Here is a 20,384-nt window from a genome sequence, read left to right on the forward strand (position 1 = left end):
AGTCAGAAGGAGAAGTAGACTCCCCATTGAGCAAGGAGCCCAATGTGGGATTCGATCCCAGGCCCCTGAGATTATGACCTGAGCTGAAGTCAGACGCTTAACTGACTAGCCACCCAGGTGCCCCATCCCCAAATTCTCAAATAAGTTTAAACATAACAGCTTGTCTCTTGGTTCTTATATGTGTGTGTGTGTGACATTTTTTCCAGAGCCTTCTGCCTGCCTGCTCCATTCTGAACCATTTACTCTTGACGCCTTATACACGCTGTTGACCTGGAATTTTCCTTCACTATCATGTTGAGAATTCTTGATTGACCTGGATGGGTGGCATCTCTCTTGGTTTTGTCTCTCTTTGGGGAGGCACATTGCCCAGTTGCTTCTTGAGAAAGATTGTGTATAATGTATTTTTTTGAGATCTGGCTTGTGTGAAAATATCATTTAGTCTCTCCTCACATACAAATGATATAGAACTTAAAGTTGGAAATTATTTTCCCTGAGAGTTTTGGAGGCCTCGTTCCATTTTCTTCTACTTCTAATTTTATTATTGAATTGTTGGATGCTTTTTTGATTCTGGTTATATATGTGACTTTTTTGAGGGGATGGGGGGAGCTTCTAGAGTCTTTTTTTAAAAACTCCTCTAATGTTCTAAGATTCCACGATAATATGCCTTGCTCTATAACTTTTTTCATTCATTGTGAAGATTTTTGTGTGTTGGGGTGGAGGATAATTTTCTTCCTATTGTTTTTTATATTCTTTCTTTTCTGGAACTCTTATTTGTCAAATGCTGGAATTTGTGTATTTTTCCTTCAGTTTATTGTTAAAAAAAATTTCTGACCTCTATTTTTACATCTTTTTCTTCTACTCTTGAGGAACATTTACCTTTATTATCTTTTAACTGTTCTCTGGATTTTTAATGTCTGTGATCATAATATTAATTCTTAAGAATTCTTTCTTGCTCTTGCAATATTTCTATTTTTATAGCATCCTATTCTTTTTTGCTTTATGGATGCAATATCTTTTACCCCTTGCAGCTAATAATGTATATATGAAGTTTTTCTCCTGCTTCCAGCATTGACTCTGTTTCCTTTTAAAGTTTCTATTTGTCACGTCAGCCTCTTCATCACATGTCTGGTGATTGTTTGCTGTCCATGTGATATATGTGGAGACTCTGGAAACTGATTGGAAACTCTGTGTGAGCAGGTTGACAAGCTCTCTCTCTCGTCAGCTGGTGGCCTTACTACTGGATGACTTTTTCTTTCAGAAGCCCCCTTTCTCCGTAGTTTTAGAAACTGTAGATCTCTTTTCTTGGGCTAGTTAGTTGCTCCCGAAAAGTCTTCCCATCTCCTATGTGGCCGCTGCTCGAGAAGCCCAGCAAGGGAAGGGCCTCTGGGTCTGTCCATTTGGAGTGTACACTTCCCACTTGGTCCTCTCTTTCCGTGTGATGTCTCCACCTGTGTTGCTGTTCCTCGTGTCCCTGAGTCCAGACCTTCTTAAGTTTAACCTTTGCAGGGAGCAAACCTGAGGTGGAAGGAGAGACAGTTGACAAGCTTCATGGCTGAGGAAGGATCTGGAAGTTTATTCCTTAAAACATCTTGCAAGCAGTCCTCTGGTTTTCAGTGGTACCCCCACACTGCCCTCTCCTTCCAGCCTGGACTTTTGATGTAACTGGGCCTGAATTGGTACTTTCCTAACGTTCCGTGCCCCATATTGGCTTGCTTCCTCCTGACAGTTCTGTCTGTAGGCATTTAAGTTTTGTCTGTTCCTACGCTGAAAATTTACTCATCATTGGCCTGATTTCTATTTTCCAAAAATCTTTCCATTAATTTTTTCCTCTTCCATTCTCTTTTCTCTTTGTGAGTTTATCTCTGCCTCTTGCTTCGTGTCATTTAGTAGGGTTTTGGAGGGAATGGAGTTAAGCATGTGATTGTAATCTATCACATAAAACTGAAAATCCTTATTAATGGATTTTTGAGATTTGGCCTTTCAATTTGGATTCATGGTTGTCTGGTCCATTAAAGAAAAGTTTATTTGGCTATTCCAGGATGGATTCCATTTACTGTACTTTTCAGTTTCATTCAAAAATTGTTACTCTCATTGTCAAAATGAGCTGGGTGTCACCCTTTCTTGATTTGAGTACATAATAGGAAAAGAGGTTAGTTATCTCTAAGGTATAAATTCCAAGTGTGATCTTAAACCCAGTCACAAAAGTAACATACAATTTCCAACATTACAAAGAAATGACTTCCATCCGCTAGGGTTTTTCATGGCCTTAATCCCACTTGGGTCAGTCTTTCTTAGATTTCCGACTAGTTTGACTTGAGTTGTGTCCAAGGTGGAAAAACATTCTTTTCTATATTTCTATGGAAAAACATTCTTTTCCATGGTCCCAGTTGTATTGTATGGGATACCGAGTTTCCATGAATTATCTCTATAGATTCTATAGAACAACATCAGACCATGACATCTTCTCCATTTCTACGATAAAACCACTCAGAGTATCTCTTGTAAAATGTGGAAAGATTTATAATGTGCCAAAGCTTACATTTTTGAACATGTAAACACCGCGGCAGAATCAGGATCATGTATGATCTCTCAGCTTTTTCCTTACATTTTTTTTTAGTACTCCCCATTTTAACAGTAACAGCTGATTTCTTTTTTTACCATGTTTAACGTATTATTAAGGTATAGCAAGGATTACTATAAAATTATTATGGGCCTTAGTCAACCATTGTAAAGCAAAGAGGAAGCCAATTCGAATTTTAAAGGTTTTCTGTCTTGTCGGATTTGAATGAATGTAGAGGAATCTGATCTGATTCCTAATCTAGAGTTTATAGAATCTTTTTAAAAAAAATAATGTTTACCTTTACATGGTAGAATTAATATTTTTCTGTTTCAGACACCTCATGTTCTTTGTTGATAAATCAAGATTGAGAGTATGTAGAGGTTCAGAGAGGAAACATTTCTATTTGAAGGTTCCTGTTTTCATCATGATAGGTAAAGAGTGCCAGGCATCTGTTTTGTGCTAAAGCTTACTAGAAGTGTCGCTGCCTCTGAGCAACAAGCAGGAAATACTTCTGTCCTTAAAACCAAAAGTAGATGCTCTTTCTCATTATCATAACTCAAAAGATCATCTTTTTTAATGAGATGGGCGCATCCCTTGTGGTTTTCACAGATTTAAGGATCAGATTACTTAATGCAGAGCTTAGAGAATAAATAGCTCTGATAAGATAGATAATGGAAATTTTACTGAAAGCTGAAACAAGAACTTTGTTCTTTCTCTTTCTGTAATTGTTTTCACCTCTTCTTCCTTTTATTTTTCATTTATTATTTTTGATGACTCCTAAAGGGATTCACCTGTCTTATTTTAAGAGGCTGGTATGTTTATACATTTCTCACCATATTTTAACTTCAAAAGATCATCACCAGGGGAGAAAAAAATTATTTGCAAGAAGAATTGCGTGTGTTAGGATTTAGGTATACTGTATATAGTCTAAGTTGCATTAGACAGCTCTGCAAAGTATGGTGTATTGATGTGTTGGCAGTTGGGAGGATAAAAATTGCTTCTTTGCTGATTTTAGAAAGTTCTGCCTGTGTTTTGGAAAGTGGGGCAAGGGAAACTAAAGAGAAACACGTAGAAGTAATTTAAGGGAAATAAAGTAATGTATATGAAAGTGCTTTGTAAACTTTTAAATACTATAAAGATGTTAGTTACTGTTCTTGCAAACCTCAAATTAAAGTGAGAAAAAAGATCCACAAAGATGTGAAAAAACAAACATGGGAAAAAGACGAACTAACTTGGATAAGAAAAAGTTAAGGAGGGCGCCTGGGTGGCTCAGTCGTTAAGCATCTGCCTTCGGCTCAGGTCATGATCCCAGGCTCCTGGGATCAAGTCCCACATCGGGCTCCCTGCTCGGCAAGAAGCCTGCTTCTCCCTCTCCCATTCCCCCTGCTTGTGTTCCTGCTCTCGCTATTTCTCTCTCTGTCAAATAAATAAATAAAATCTTTTAAAAAAAAGAAAAAAGTTAAGGAAGAAATAAATTGAGAAGATCGTAATGAGGGAGTTTTACGTTCTAGTTTTTTTTTTTTAATCTGAAAATGCAGTGATACTTGTACTTCTTATTTAAGCAGTTAAAAACATTTTATAAACCAAAAGGAAAGTTCTGTTGAAAATAATTTAGGGAAGGAATCTTATCATATGAGTTGGTGAGATTTGGGTGGAAAGCACAAGGCAGATGACTTTCTCAGCTCTAAATAAAGATCTGTGTGTCATAGGAGTTTATGTGTGATGCTTCTACTTAATTAAGGTTTAATTGACATTTGTTGGTATCACCTGAGCCATGCATTTCTCCTCATTCATGCCTTTGCAAGGCAGGTATCATTAACCCATTTTACAGAAGAGGCATAGAAGTCTAATCGACTTGTCCCCAACCACTTACTTCTCCAGTGGCAAAGCCCTCATTCATTCACATTTTGCGTTTATTTCCACATCTCCACATACTTCCCATCAGAGCAACTGATTCTATTGTGTTTCTGGATATTCAGCTTACTGGATTTCTCTAAAGGAAATCCTTGTTAAATAACAGTAGTCAATTTACAAATATCACCCTCAGGGCATGTTTTAGGCCTGGCTGTATTTGTACCAAATGACTTCAAATGAGCCCTACTATTGCAGTTCTGGAAGAACCAAGGAATAAACAAAAAAGACATCTCCGCTGCCCAGGTATGGGTTCAGAGCCTGTGCCCTGTGCCCTTCAGACCTTATCTGGAGTTTGGTATTTTTAAGTTTAGTTCTCTTATACTTTTACATTTTATTTGGTTTCCAAAACTGTAGCAGACTTGAGAAAGGGAAAGGTTTGTACTCTGACCGCAGTGAGACTTGACTCTTGAGGGCAAGGGCAAGGGCAAGGAGATAATCAAACTGTGAAAGGTAGAGAAAATATCTCCGAAAGCAGAGTAGTCAGCAACCTTTGAGTAGAAGAGCAAACAGTCCTCTGTGCGTTGAAAGCTTGTCTCACCCCTGGGCTTTATAGGCAGATCTAGTCCGGTTACCGGTGGCACGCACTTTAAGCCAGTCTTAACACCCTGTCCTTCTGCTCCATTGATTTATCTTCCACTAGGATCCTGACTCGGCTTGGCTCTAGACCTGGATCTGTAACTTGGAGTTCACCTTTAGCTCTCCAGAGTGTTTTTATACCTGTGCTGTCTTTGCTGTTTGAACCTCAGCAACCTCTTACTTTGGATTCTTGGAGTGTCCTGTTCCTTTGATAGGAACTCCACCCCAGCAGCTCTGGTCATGGTGGTGGAAACTCAGCTTCTGCCTACTTTCTGCTGGACCAGCTCCTTTACCTGCATGTTCTCTCTTCCAACACAGCAAGATAATTGGTAGTCATATTGATGATCCTGTGTCACCCAAGATTGATTATGTTCTGAACGCTGCGAGAAGGCATTACATTTTAGGGAAAAAAAAAATTAATCCAGTATGGTTGAGATTAAACCCATTTTATTACTTAGATGGGTAGTCCTTCAACTATTATGAAAGTCTTGATCATTCTCAATATCTTCTTACTCCTTGAGGTTTCTAAAAAGCAGAAATTACATAGTATTATACTACAATGGCATAGTGAGGCAGAGAATTATAATTTAATGAGTTATAGAATGTATTATTTTTGAAGAGCATAACCAATTTTTTTAGTAGCTTGTACCAGCTTTCATATCAAAAAATGGTTCATTAAAGAAAGTCTTTTTTTTTTTTTTTTAACATTTTGTTTACAAATTTGTCTTTTAGGTCAATGGCTGCAAATACCTAGGCAGAGATACTGCAATGTCATAAAACACTATAAAAGGGAGACAGTAGAGCAAGTGGTTGTTGAAATGTTTGTTTTGGAGAGAATTCTTGGCATTTTTGCCTCACGTCAGCATAATAAGAATTTGTAGGAGAGGAGAGAAGCTTTAATGTGTGTGTTGAGGATTAATGTCCCTGCAGAGCATTTGTGTTAGTGAATATGTTATGGATAGTACCATAAATATAGTAATTAAAAAGTTGCACACTAAACATTTTGTGGACTGGCATAAATATCCCTCTCCTCCCCCCTTGATGGCCTGCCTTCAAGTGACTAGTGCATTGTTCATCTTGGTTTCTTAGGATTCTTAATCAAACATAGGAAGAAGTATGGTAGTCTTGAAGATTTATTTCCTTCTTGGGGTATTGCTGATCAGATGGGCAGAAACAGATTTGATGTTTTCAGGACTGAGTTATTTTTTTACAGTACAGAAAAATGTCACCTAATACCTACTAAAAAAAAAAACAAAACAATCCAAAACAAAAAACAGTAAGAACCCACTCTTCTTCATTTTGGGAAATTTTATCATTAAAGTTATTTCCAGACAGTACCACAGTGAGCTGCTAGGTAATGTGTTAAATGTGTTCTGTAGGATCGGTGATACCTCAGAGCTTATGTGCTGTAGAAGACGTGAAATGATGAATAATATAAATATATATTAGGACGAAAACAGAGGCCTGTAACGAGCAAATTTTCTGAATTTTTGAGGAAGCGGGACTTGATTATCTCATTACTCTCTGTTGCCCCAGTGGGTTGAACCTGGGCAGGTTGCTGTGTGAATGAGCATCTGGGAGGAGAGGTGCCATGCTGTGAGAGTAATGACGTCCTGTCCTTCACACGGAAGGAGAACAAAGAAGGCAGACAGATGTAAAGTGGGCAATTCCTATTCCTTTGTATGCTCTGAATGTTCGCACCTACCTATTTTCCCATTTAGGAGGCATCCTGGTTTTCATAAATTCATTATTTCTGAATCCTCTTATTTAACACACAATATGTATTTATGAGTTCATAAAGCTCTTCCTCTGTGAGGAGGAAAGTAAATGCAGTTGAGTGTGATTTGCAGCTTGGCCTTGAGTCAGTTAGGTTGGGAAAGGAAGGAACAGACTTATTTCTATTCTCACCATTTAATTGGCCTCTTTACCTCTTAGTTGTGAGGACTCTTCACTTATGTATCAGTTTATTGATTGATTCCATATTTATTGACTGCTTGCTATGTCTCCTTTGTGCTGGGGATGCAAGGAGGGATGGCCCAGTTGGTAGGTAGGTTTCTGATGGCTTTGGAACCATCTCAATCCTGGCTGACTTCAACGACGGTGACACGTTTATCTAGAATTCTGAAATTCTGCCATCTCCCAAAGGAGATGTTCATGGTAACAGGATAGACAAGCGGTGGAGTAGCCTCATAGCTTTTGAGATCAGAGTCTGCCTGGAGAACACAAAATCTCCTTTCCAAGGTGTTTTCCATTGCATTAGACTTTCTAATGAACCTTGCTATTTTGTCATTATTGGAATGCTTTCCAAGAACAAAGTCACTTCACCCACTTTTGGATTTGCCAGAACCCAAGGTGGAAGAGGGGGCTAAGGGGGAACCTTAGGGGGACGGCAGTGCCGCTGTCTGAAGAGGCATGACGCTGGGCCACCTCGGGGGCAGGTGATGCTGCCGACCCCACTCCCACTCCCCTCTCCTGGCCTTTACCTTCAGCTGTCTGACTCCTCATTTTCATTAGGTTAGTCATGCTGGGAGGGGTCTTTAAATTGAAGCATCTTAAGAATTTAAGAAGCCTTGTGAGATGGTGGGAAGTGGTTTCACTTAAGGAAATATAACTCATATAAACCTTTGGAAAGGTTGGCACCACAAACCAGAGATCATTTTAAGAGCCTTCTTCTGAATGTTTTACTTATAAGATTTTTTTTTTTTGATACTATTAAGTTCTACTGTGGGTGTGCTCTCACCTCACAAATGTCCCTTACCCCCTGGATAGGCACTGGTGTATATGTTTATTTACCTTAAAACAGGGTTGGGCTATTTAAATTTTGGAGGGAAGCAGGTATATGAAACCAAGATTTTCAAGATCTAGGTTGTCAAACCATGTACACATCACCCCATGCTCAGTAAAGAGCCTTGCCAGTTATTTTATCTATAATGTTGTCGTTTTGCCTGTTGCCTCCAACATCCCAATGCTCTTACCTACAGACCAGCTCTAACTAGATTTGTCTCTATTCCTCTAATTCTGGTATTCTTCTAATATCAGAGGGTTGTGGATTTCCCTTCCTGCCTCCACTCTGCCCTCTTTGAATCCATCCAGACAGAGTACTGCATCTGGCTCCAGGCTCCTTTCCTTTCCCTAACCTAGATTTCCCTTCATTTGTACTCCTGACCCTTTCCCCCACCTCCATAGGGATCTAATTCCATCTTTCCCTCCTCCCTCTTGTCCTCTCAGCCTTTCTCTCTCTACTGATGCCTTCAGCTCATGGATATGGACTTCCGTGAGCACCTACGCCTTCCAGCAACCATCCGTTTTCCCTCCTCTTCTCTTCCGCTCGCTCTCTTGTCTTGGCTGCCACCACGTCACTGAAACTGCACTCAACCAGGGCGGCCAGTGACTGCTTATGTGGCAAATCCAAAGGCATATTTTTCATTTCTTTCTTTAGTCATCTCGTTGTATCCCATGGTACGTCTCTGCCTTTCTTCTTCGGTCTTTTTCCTTTGCCCGTTCTGTCATTGTTCCTGTTCTCGAGGGTCTGCTTTTCAGCCCTCGTCCTGTCTCCTCACTCTACCCACATTCCTTCAGGGTTGTCACCCACTAACCTCATTTCTGCTCTCTCTGTGTAATGATCACGTAGATGCCTTTATGGTTTGCTCAACTTTCTTCCCCAAGCCTCACACTCAAGAATACGTGGGTGTCCCCACCCAAATGTTCTACACCTCAATTTCTAATGCCCCAAACGAAACCCCTTGTCTTCCTTAGGAAACTTGTTCATCCTTCTGTATTCTCTACACAGTCATCACTCCCACCACCTACGTGTAGTTAATCACCAAGTTATTCTGCTGTTAGTGTCTGGATGTTTCCCAAGTACTAATTCTTCTCTCCTCTCCTTCCTCCCTGCTTTCCTAATGCCCACCCTTCCTCTCATATCAAACAAGCACACTGGCTGAGCTGGCCTCCCTGCCTCCACTCTGCCCTCTTTGAATCCATCCAGAAAGAGTACTGCATCTGAAACCCAGATCTGACCCATCCGTGGCTGTCTACCACAAGAATAAAGTCAGAGTCCTTGAGCATGTGGACAGATTAGGGTCTGGTTCCAGGCTCCTTTCCTTTCCTTACCCTAGAGAGGCCAACACACTGAGTTACACCATGCAGTTTCTTACCTCTGCCTTTTCCGTTGTCTTGTCTCCCATTCCCAGCCTGGCTAAGTCCCACCCAGCCTGAGGACTTGTTAGGTGATCCATTTAGTCGGAAGCCTTCCCTACCTTCTCCATTTCTGGGCTAGGTGCCCCCACTTGACATAAGTCTGTCATCACACCCATCTCACTACTACTGGGGTGGGTTATGTGTATGTCTTGGCCCCACTGGACTTCACTTTCCTTAACGACGGAGACAGCATCTCATTCCTGTTTGTAGCTCCAGAGCCTGGCACAGTGCTTGGCATCTAGGAGGTATTCAGTGAATGTTTTTCAAATGAGAAATTCAGAACAACAGCAAATCAATGTGATGTCTACAAAAATGAGCAGGAGTAATCTATGCATAATCATTGCCTTTGGGAGGGGGCATGAAGGAGGCTTCTGGGGCACTGATAATGTTCCAGTTTTGATCTGGTGTGTTCAGTTTAGGAAAATTCATTGAGCTCTTCACTTATGGTATGTGTACTTTTCTATATTTATGTTATACTTCAATGGAAAGTTGTTTTTGTTTTTTTTAACCAATCCGATGTCTTATCTACCCAATACAGAAATTTTCTTTTTTTTTTCTTTCAAGCTTTTAGAGTTTTTACAGGGTATTAGTTCGGACATCACAACAAAGAACCAGGCTGGAGCTGTGCCTCGACTTTCGGGAGGAGTGAGATGAGCACCAACAAAATGTGGGTGGGATTGCCTGGTCTCCTAAAGAGGCCAGTGGGGGCCAACCCCGATGGATAGACTTTCAGTGACCTGTGCTTCTGTCACACTTATTACACAGGCCACATGCTAATCACCAGCAAGCTCTGTGCCTGCCTGCAGTGACACGGAGACTTCATCTCACATGTGACTATGAATAATTCATAAATGTGGTTATTTGGAAATTTGTGGTCATCATTAGCATTTTAATGAAAAAAAATGTAGTCATTATCCTAAATCTCTGTTTTGTTTCTACTTTTTTTTTTTTTTTGGTCTCCCCCCACCCCGCCCCCCGCCCCCATCCTCCACCCCAGCAAACCATCTCCATCTTTCCTGAGTACTTGGAAACTGCTGAGGCCCCTGCTAATGTGCTGACCAGTCACTATGGGCAGACGGTACCCGGAGGCTCCCTGTCACCCAGGCAGCTCATGTACGTATGGGATTGGATCTCCCTTTTCCCCTCTTTAACTTTCATTGTAGAATATTGCACAGTACTGAACTGGTGAAGGTTTGTAAGATTTAAATGAGAGGGTTTAGAAATGCAGGAGGATGGATTGCTCTAGGGGATGTGTTTAATACTGAATGATGAGAAATGCTATTGAAGTTAGGGTTTTTCTAATCCAGTGTCCGTAGAAGGCCAGAAGTGTATATAAGCAATCTCCTTTTTCTCTTTCAATGCATCTGTTCATAGACAGGGTTTGTATTTTTTTTTTTTTAAGCTTTCCTCTTTTGCATCACAATATATAACATTTGAAACAATAGCAATGCCATAAATTAAGATCATTTCCTACTGATTTACAATTCTTTTAAATAAAAGAATTCCTGGACTCAGAAGAGAGGTCCTCCTGGATACATCATTGTTGAATACACGTTAGGGAGAGAGTCCCTGACTCTTACTTGTCAGCATTCTCCGAAGGAGGAAATTCCTGATTCCCTCAGTGATAACTTTCGACGTCTCACAAAAGTTAAGTTTTTCCAATTATGGTCTTTTGGGAATGGCTACAGTTGTGGCCCTAATCTACCCGATTGACTTAGGAGAAAAAGTATTATTGCCCTTAATCATCTCTCCTATTTCTATAAAGGAGAGTTTGTCATAAACTTACTTTTTTTGTTCCATTTAGTCTTTTAGCTTTGGGCCAGCTGCTTAGATATTTATTTGCTTTTGTTGCTTCCTTTGGACCTCTGGAATTTTGGCTTCCAATCAGGGGTATGCTTAGGGTAACTCCCCAGAGTGCCTTTGCTCCCATATCCTTTTCATCGTTATGTTTATTCATGTTCACCTTTAAGCCTCATTTCCTTACACATCTCCATTTTTTTTTCTTCACAGAAAAGTTAGAACTGCCCTCAAACCCTCCCCCAGACAATTGCTTCTAAAATAAGCCAGGTGGTTAGAAGCAGCAGGGGAAGGGAGAGCTGACAACAGAGCGGAGATTCAGACCAACCACCAGTGATGCTGCCCGCACGAGTGGGATAAACAGCTTTTATGTGGATCCTTTAGGATCCTCCAATGGCATGACTCCATTACCCTAAAATTAGCAGTTTTGATAATGAACATCAGAAAAAATTTACCCTTGTATACCGTAAAACAGAGGTCAGCAAAATGGCCCCCAGGCCAAATCCAGCCCACGCCTGTTTTTGTAGAAGCTAACAATGGTTTTCATATTTTTAAGTGGTTATGTAAGTACCTACAGAATCTACTTTGCCTCTTGGCCCTCAGAGCTGAAAATATCTACGGTCTGTCCTGTTAAGAAAAAATTTGCCTCTTCCTGCTGTGGAGAAGTTGGAACCACGTACTATGATTGAAACATATGACACTGTTATTTTTTGACCAGTTTCCACCAGCAGAAATGCTAATTTTATGGGTTCAGTCTACTGCGTTTGGAAGAACATTCTTCTTTCAAAATGGTTAAAATGTTAAAGTTTGGGTTCTTAGGGTGCAGGAAGTACATTGACTTGGAAAATTCATGCCTGTGGACCTGCTCATTGTTCACCGTCTTCGTGAGTGATTCATCGAACCTCTTCGGAGTTTTCCAAGGGGCTCTGACCTTCAAAGTCTGGGCTGTCGAGTAGTGGAAAGGGTGCCTTTCTTCTTCATTTGACTTACTTCTCGTTAAGAGCTCTCTCGGAGGAAACTGTCCTAATTTACCCCTCCTGGGTGCCAGGAACACACTAGCCATTCCCAGAGGCCTCTGCTGCGCATGTCACTGGTGCTTTTTCTCCTGGTGGGAAGGAAGGGGAGTGGCTGCATTCTGCAGTGGGCGACACGACAGTCCCTTGGCCTTCAGGGTGTTTACATAACACCTTGCTTGAGACATCCTTCCCAGAAACTAGAACGTGGTTCTCACCCTTTTGTGCTTTTCCTCTCCTTTTTACAGTGTTGATCCCTTGGTTCAGTATGTTTAAACCATCATTTATTTTATGGGGTGTGTTTTCTGTTCTTCCCGTCGTCCCCATTGTACCTCCCTCCTCCTTATTATTAAATAAGATTTGCTGGTTGAAACCTCAAGCTGACATTCTTTAGTGGCCACTCTTAGTGGTAGGAAGCATTAACCTCAGCTGCTCTATCTCCTGTCACCTTAGGCAAGAAAGTTAAGATGACTTGGGGCCTCTCAGCCAGGACTAGGTCTGACCAGGACCACACTATTCCTGGAGAAGAGAAAATATTTCAGGGGAAAAAAATTCTCTAGCGTTTATAATTTTGTCCTTGAGTGTGGCCAGAACCATCGGTCAAGGATGGAGCACAGTGCTGTGCTCTGAATCATTTTTGAGGCTCACGTGGCAAATTGGAGTTTTTAGATTTTCTTTTTTTTTCTGTTTTGGGTTTATTATTTTCCCATTCAGGGCTCACTTCTTTCAGGACAGGATGCTCTTCCTTGGTGGAATGTGGAATGGCATCCACTGAACACCAAGAGAAGTTAGTAGCTAGAGTGGACCTCTCCAGTCTTTGCATACCGATATTTGTGCTTGTGTTAAGACTGGTGTTTTGAAATTATCCTGGGAATTGCTAAGAAGACTGCATCCTTGTTTGTTTGTGTTGCACCTAGCTATTCCTCTACATGGCTCCGGCTAAGCTGTCGGGGGCTGGACTGTGGCAGTAGCCTCCTGACCGCTGGCCTGCACTCTCTCGCCCTGCACAGCTGACTCATACGTTTAGCCAGATTCATCTAATGGAAGCATCGCTTCCATCCCTGTCCAGAATATTTGGTGCGTCCCCGCTGGTCCAGAAGGTCACCCTGACATTTGAGTCTTCCACATTGTCTTTTGCTGCCCCTTATTTTAGTGCCCATTACTCATGGTTAATAATAGTTGTTGTTGGTAGTATTACTGCTCGGTGGATATCTTACACCAGCCTAAGTGGGCTGCTCCTGCCAAGACCTAGTGTTGCCTTAGGGTCACCAGCTCCTGCTGGTCCCTCTCTGCGATGCGGATCCATCTTTTGAGCACCTGCTAGAACTCTCCTCTGGCTCAAGGGCACAGCAGCATTGTCCTCCTTCCCAGGAAGCTGCCGCGGTTTCCTACCTGGAAGCACATGCCCATGTAGCTCTTCAGTCTCCCTCCTGAAGCTTGTGTCCCAAATCGCTCTCTGTATTTTGCAGTATGTTGTATATACTTTGTCTGGACTTTGACACTAAACTCTTTTTCACTTCCCTCCTCTTCTGCACGTGTGAGGACAGGGCTTTATCTGTGGTAGTGCTCAGATATTTGTGGTATCACCTTAGGCTTGAGATGGGATCTGGTCATTTCTTCAGGAGGCCCCTGGAAGGCATTTTCCAGAGCTCTTGGCCGACCTGGCACGGGGGCGTAATCAGGGCCTCCAGGGCAGCCCGGGTGCTGTGCCCAGTGCTGCTCACCCACCCCGGCCCTCCGCCCACCTGCCTTTCCGTCTCTCAGAGGTGGGGGAAAAGGTTTCCTCTTTTTCTGTACTTAAGAAATTGCCATTTAAAAAGTTTAAGCAGGGGCACCCGGCTAAGCATCTGACTCTTGATCTCAGCTCAGGTCTTGATGTCAGGGTAGTGAGTTCAAGTCCCATGTCAGGCCTACTTAAAAAACTTAAAAACAATAAATAAAACATTAAAAGTTTGAATACTAATAGGCACATATGATTATTTCTTTTGACCCTCCCCCCTTGACTTCCTTGCTGTTACTGATGAAAGGCATTGGTTGTGTTCGAGGAGATACTACATGCCACAAGCTGTGTCCTAAAGTTACTAGAAGTATCTCAGTTTGAACTGGATAAATTTTTAAAGGTTCATTTCATTATCCCCATTTCACAGATAAGGAAAATGAGGCCTGAAACAGCAAAGTAACTTGTCAGAGCAGAGTTGCAATTTGAGCCTAGGTCTCCCTGCTCCCCTGCTCCCATCTGTATTCTTTCCTGCACTTGGGTTGTCAAGTGACCCACTGACCACTTATTTAGGTAGTGTCCCCTCACCTGTTCTCCCCACCTGAGCTTTTGGAAATACAGGTCTTAAAGACCTAAAGGATTCAGCGTCAAAGGATGCTGTCATCTGTCCCTAGCTCCTCTCTTATCCAGTTAAATTCAGTAACCATAAATAACACAGAGGCCCTAGGAGAGAGTACTTCATATAAAAAGAGTAATAGTAATAAGTACAGTAAGGGTAGTAACACTTTTGTTTGTTTATTTATTTGTAAAGATTTTATTTATTTATTTGACAGAGAGAGACACAGCAAGACAAGCGGGCGAGTGGGAGAGGGAGAAGCAGGCTTCCTGCCGAGCAGGGAGCCTGATGTGGGGCTCCATCCCAGGACCCCGGGGATCGTGACCTGAGCCGAAGGCAGACGCTTAATGACTGAGCCACCCAGGCGCCCCATAATAACACTTTTAAAATCATACGGGTATACATATGTAATATAGAAAATTTTAAAAAGAAAAGAAAAAATAAACTCTCACAGCCCTCTATACCAAGAGATTACCATTTTATGCATTATGTGGAATACCCTTCTGTACGTCAAGTATTCTCTCTCAATATATTTATTTTCTGTTTACTTGCAGGAATGGGGTAATGTTGCACATGGTGTTTACTCAACAAGGTATCATAAATATCTTTCTAGACTAGTACATTTCCTTTCCAGCTGTGGCCGGTGGTAGGTTGATCTATGTGGTGTTCCAGAGGGAGGCAGTAAAAACAGTTGAATGTGTTGAGGTTGCTTCACCTGGATATGAAGAACTTCTGCCATGGTCAAGCAAGTGCTGGTTGGGACCCATTAAATTGATTTTCAGGAGTGCCTGGGTGGCTCAGTCAGTTAAGCGTCTGCCTTTGGCTCAGGTCATGATCCCAGGGTCCTGGGATCGAGCCGCACATCGGACTCCCTGCTCAGTGGGGAGCCTGCTTCTCCCTCTCCCTCTGCTGCTCTCCATGCTTGTGCTCGCTCTCTCTGTCAAATAAATAAATCTTTAAAAAAATTGATTTTCGGCAACCATTCATGGGTCTCAACTCCCAGTTTGAGAAGCACTAGCCTATAGATCATGTAATACTGGAAAGCATGCTTGGGCAGAATCAGTTTTTGGAGAGTGGGGAGGGGCCGGGTTTCTCAACTCAGCTGGGGTGTGGGGAATTTGGAATTTAAAACCAGGAGTCTGAGAGCAGTGCTCAAGATCATTAATAGCCAAGTGGGTCTCACTGCCCAGGACAGGCAGGATATGATGCAGTATCCCAAGAGAGGGGCTTTCTGCTCTGGTTTTAATTGGTTTTCCTGGTGTGGGAGGAAGTCCTGCAGGATTGTCCAGACGCTGGTGATCACAGCTGAGGAGTCCTTGGGGAGTCTCACAGTTATAGTAATAAGATTCCCTGAATGAGGAGTGGATGTTGGAGTTGGGGAAGGTTAAAGGAACAAGATTTTAAAAATAATACTGATTATATTTTTCCTCTGTCCAAGGGGAAAAAAACAATCCATTTATTTTAGAAAATGTATAAACACTGAAAAGCACAAAGAAAAAAACCCCATCCTTAACATTTTGCTTGCATTTTTATAGTCGTGTGTGTACATGCATGCATCTGCCCCTTTATATTAAACATTATCGTCATCATACTGTATGTCTTATTTTAGGACATACTTTTTGTCACTTAATTCATCATGGAAATTTCTGATATTATTAACTCTTCTTCTAGTGTGTGATTTTTAACAATCTTACACATTATTACATTGCACGGATATATCATGATTAACAATCACCCACTGTTGGGGCGCCTGGGTGGCTTAGTCGGTTAAGCGGCTGCCTTTGGTTCAGGTCATGATCTCAGGGTCCTGGGATGGAGCCTGCTATGCAGGGAGTCAGCTTCTCCCTCTCCTTCTGCCTCTCCCCCCACTCATGCACTCTGTGTGCTCTCTCTCTCTCTCAAATAAAATCTTTAAAAACAAAAAACAATCATCCACTGTTGAGCATTTAGGGTATTTCCAATCTTTTGATGTCCTGGATTAATCATCACTCATAACTCTTTTTTCTTCTTAAGAAACATCCAGAAGTGAAACTGCTGAGTTAAAGTGTTGCTTGCACGTTATAAAGACATTGCTATGTGTGCCCAAACTGTCCTCTGGAGAAGTTTTATCTATTTCCATTCCATCACCCTTGTGCGAGGACTGCACATTTCTTCCTACTCTGGAAACAGAGGGAGACAACAAAACACTTTCCAATAGGAGAGGTGAAATATGCTATCCTCATTGTTGTAATTGGCATTTCCTTATTTTTTCCTAATATTGAGGCTTAACTTTTTTTTTTATCTGTTCAGTGGCCAGAAATTAGCTGCATGAAATATGTGTGATGCAAATGTAAAAAGAACTCGGGCACCTGGGTGGCTCAGTTGGTTAAGTGACTGCCTTCGGCTCAGGTCATGATCCTGGAGTCCCAGGATGGAGTCCCGCATCGGGCTCCCTGCTCGGCAGGGAGTCTGCTTCTCCCTCTGTCCCTCCCCCATCTCATGCTCTGTCTATCTCATTCTCTCTCAAATGAATAAATAAAATCTTTAAAAAAAAAAATGTAAAAACTCAATTTGTTTTTGTGCAGATAATGTGGCTTGTTTTCATTATATGTGGTTTGTCTTGTTTTAAGCTTAAAGTCTAGTTCTTTAAAGAGACAGGTTGCCAGGCTTTTCATATGGCAATAGCCTGAGGAGTAGAGTCCCTGGGCCTAAAGTCTGGGTTTAAGAGCAGGCAGCCTGTGGTTGCTGCAGAGCTGTGGATGGGGAGATAGGAGGCCTGAGCACCAGTCCCGGCCCTGCCAACTAGGGCTAAAGGTGTAGACAAGTTATTAGAACCAATTATGTCTCACTTCTGACAGCTGTAAACTGAGGAGTTAGACTGGATGATATTTAGGCAATCTCCAGTTTAAAAATTCTATTATATTTGTTTTCCAAAGAGAGAACTGCAAGCGAGGCTTGGCTGTAGGGAGAAGCAAGTCTAAGTCAGAGCAAATATATTCAAAACACAGACTCAGAAAATTTTGGGTAGTGAATTATTATTTAAACTTGGATTTTAACTGCTTAAAATACCTACAGATAGGGGCACCTGGGTGGCTTAGATGGTTAGGCGTCTGCCTTCGGCTCAGGTCATGATCCCGGCGTCCTGGGATCGAGCCCCGCATTGGGCTCCCTGCTCAGCGGGGAGCTGCTTCTCCCTCTCCCTCTGCCTCTCTCCCTGCTCATGCTCTCTCTCTCTCTGTATCTCTGTGTCTCAAATGAATAAATAAAATCTTTAAAAAAAAAAAACAAAAAACCTACAGATAGGCCATGCCAAAGCTTTTAAAGGAGAGCGATCACATCCAAATAAGTAAAGGTAATTCACTTTATTATATAATAGCAGTGACAAAAATAGAAGTGTTTTTACAGGATAATGTTTTGGTTTATCTAGTTAGCTTAAACCATATGCTAGCACCCACTTTCTTGTGTAATTGTGTAAGTGCTTCGCATAGGAAAAGTTTTGAGTAAGCATCATGAATGTAATGAAGTACAGGGCCTGACACATAGTAAGTGCTCAATAAATACATATTGAGTGGATGAACAAATAACTTACTTGAAAACTTACTTAGCATTGATGGGGGGGGGGGGTTCCTTGCACATTACAAGTTTTTCCAAATCCTGTTTTTAAACACACTTGGTTCTCTAGCTTTGATTGTGTTTGGATAGCTTCTTTCTGTACACGAGAGCCCCTATTGTTTGCACCCGCCTGACTCATCATCCTTGTTACCCATATCTCCTTAGTTTTCTCCTCTGCTGGCCCGGAAGCAGCTCTGAATGCCCTGGTATGTTTTAGGGTCAGTTTCCTTTATTTCCGTCAAGGCTGAATTACATCTTCCTGGCCTTCCACTTACCTCCTGTGTTTTCTTTTGCTGCTGTAACAAATTACTGCAAACATAGTGACTTAAAACAACACGGATGTACTGTGTTACCATTTTGGAGACCCGAAGTCGCAAAGGAGTCTTCCTGGGCTACCCAGGTGTCCGCAGAGCTGGTTCGGCTTGGAGGCTGCAGGGGAGAATCTGTCTTTGACTGTTTCAACTTCTGGGAATTCCTATATTCCTTGGTCTTGGGGCCCCTTTCTCTGTCTTCAAAGTGGATCGCTCCAGTCTCTGCTTATACCACTTTCATCCCTTCTGTAGTAAAATCTGGCACTCCTTCCTCTTAGAAAGACCATTGTAGTTACATTTAGTGCACCCAAAATATCCAGAACCTCTCCTCCATGGAGACTTTAGTCTGATCCCATCTGTAGAGTCCTTTTTTCCCATATAAGGTAACTTCAGAGGTTCCAGGGATCAGGATGTGAATATCTTTGGAGGGGAGGGGACATTATTCATTTTACCACACCTTCCTTCTCTCTTCCCATCCTGAACTTTTCCCTTTTCTGTTTACTACCAACTATTTGCTCTAGTATGAGCTTTCACACACACACGTTTGTGTGTGAAGTTACTTCATCTACTTAGAGAATTCTTAGTTTCTTCTAAAAAACAACTCATCTCGGGCACCTGGGTGGCTCAGATGGTTGAGCGTCTGCCTTCGGCTCAGGTCATGATCCCAGAGTCCTGGGGTCGAGTCCCGCATCGGGCTCTCTGCTCCTTGGGAGCCTGCTTCTCCCTCTGCCTCTCTCTCTCTCTCTGTCTCTCATGAATAAATAAATAAAAATCTTTAAAAAAAAAACAAAAACAAAAACAAAAAAACAACTCATCTCTGAATTGCTATGCCAGGTACTCTCACCAAAGGGTAGGACTCCTGTTACCTGATAGGGGTAAGAGGCAAGGTGTAGTACGAAGGAGGATATAAAAAGATGCCAAATTCCAAGACACTGTTCTGTTGACAAATCTCCAAATTCTGTTGGAGTAAACCCTGCTTGTTAGGTGAGTCATTTATCCAGACTACCTTCCAATTTATGAATTCGCTCTTTGGCTGTTTCTAATCTTATTATTGAATTTGCCCATTGAGTTTTTCCCTCTAAATAAGATATAATCCACACTCTATAAAATTCATTCATTTAAATTATAAAATTCAGTAGCATTTAGTATATTCACAAAGATACATAACCATTACCACTGCCTAATTCCAGAACATTTTCACTACTCTGAAAAGAAACCTTGTACCCATCATTAGTTATCACCACACATGCCCATCCTTCCCCCTCGGAAACCATGAACCTACTTTGTGTCTCTAGCGTAACGTTTTCAAGGTTCATCCACTCCACTGTTTTTATTGTTGAATCATATTCCATTGTACAGATAAACCACATTTGGTTTTTCTGTTTATCCATTTATGGACATTTGAGTTGTTTTTACTTTTTGGTATCATAAATAGTGTTGCTATGAACATTCATGTACAAGTTTTTTTTTTTTTTAAGATTTTATTTATTTGAGAGAGAGAGAGCGAGCACGAGAGAGGGGAGGGTCAGAGGGAGAAGCAGACTCCCCACTGAGCAGGGAGCCCAATGCAGGACTCGATCCTGGGACTCCAGGATTATGACCTGAGCCAAAGGCAATTGCTCAACCAACTGAGCCACCCAGGTGCCTGATGTACAAGTCTTTGGGTGGACAAATGTTTTCATTTCTTTGGGGTAATACATGAGAGCAGAATTGCTGGGTCACATGGTAACTCTATTTGAACTCTTTCAGGAACTGCCAAACTGTTTTACAAAGTAGCTGGACCCTTTTACAATCCCGTTAATAATGTATGGGGTTCCATTTTTTTTTTTTTTTTTGACATCCTTTCCACACATTTTATTGTCTGTCTTTTTGATTATAGCTATCCTAGTGGGTGTGAGGTGGTATCTTATTCTGGGTTTGATTTACATTTTCCTAATGACTTATGATGTTAAGCATCTTTTCCAATCCTTTGTTCATTTTTAACTTGGGTTATTTATTCTTTTCTTCCTTGTGTATTCTGGATACTTCACCCTTACACATGATAAAAATCTTCTCCTATTCTGTGGATTTATTTTTACGTTCTAGATAG

General features: G+C 41.6%; 1 protein-coding gene across 15 annotated transcripts in view; it reads left to right on the plus strand.

Moving 5' to 3' along the window:
* Positions 1-20,384, plus strand: part of APBB2 (amyloid beta precursor protein binding family B member 2) — a 363,075-nt gene that overhangs the window by 126,229 nt on the left and 216,462 nt on the right. For 14 of the 15 annotated variants that reach the window (XM_035005075.1, XM_035005076.1, XM_035005081.1 and 11 more), the window contains one exon: positions 10,248-10,363. The exons of the other annotated variant lie outside the window; for it this stretch is intronic. In XM_035005075.1, the coding sequence (XP_034860966.1) occupies positions 10,318-10,363 (46 nt within the window). In that variant the 5' untranslated portion in view covers positions 10,248-10,317. The remainder of the gene's footprint in view (positions 1-10,247; positions 10,364-20,384) is intronic. 15 annotated transcript variants of the gene reach the window in all.

The sequence above is a fragment of the Mirounga leonina genome, unplaced genomic scaffold, assembly GCF_011800145.1.
Source record: "Mirounga leonina isolate KUSES-001 unplaced genomic scaffold, KU_Mleo_1.0 Mir_129, whole genome shotgun sequence".
Lineage (NCBI taxonomy): Eukaryota > Metazoa > Chordata > Mammalia > Carnivora > Phocidae > Mirounga > Mirounga leonina.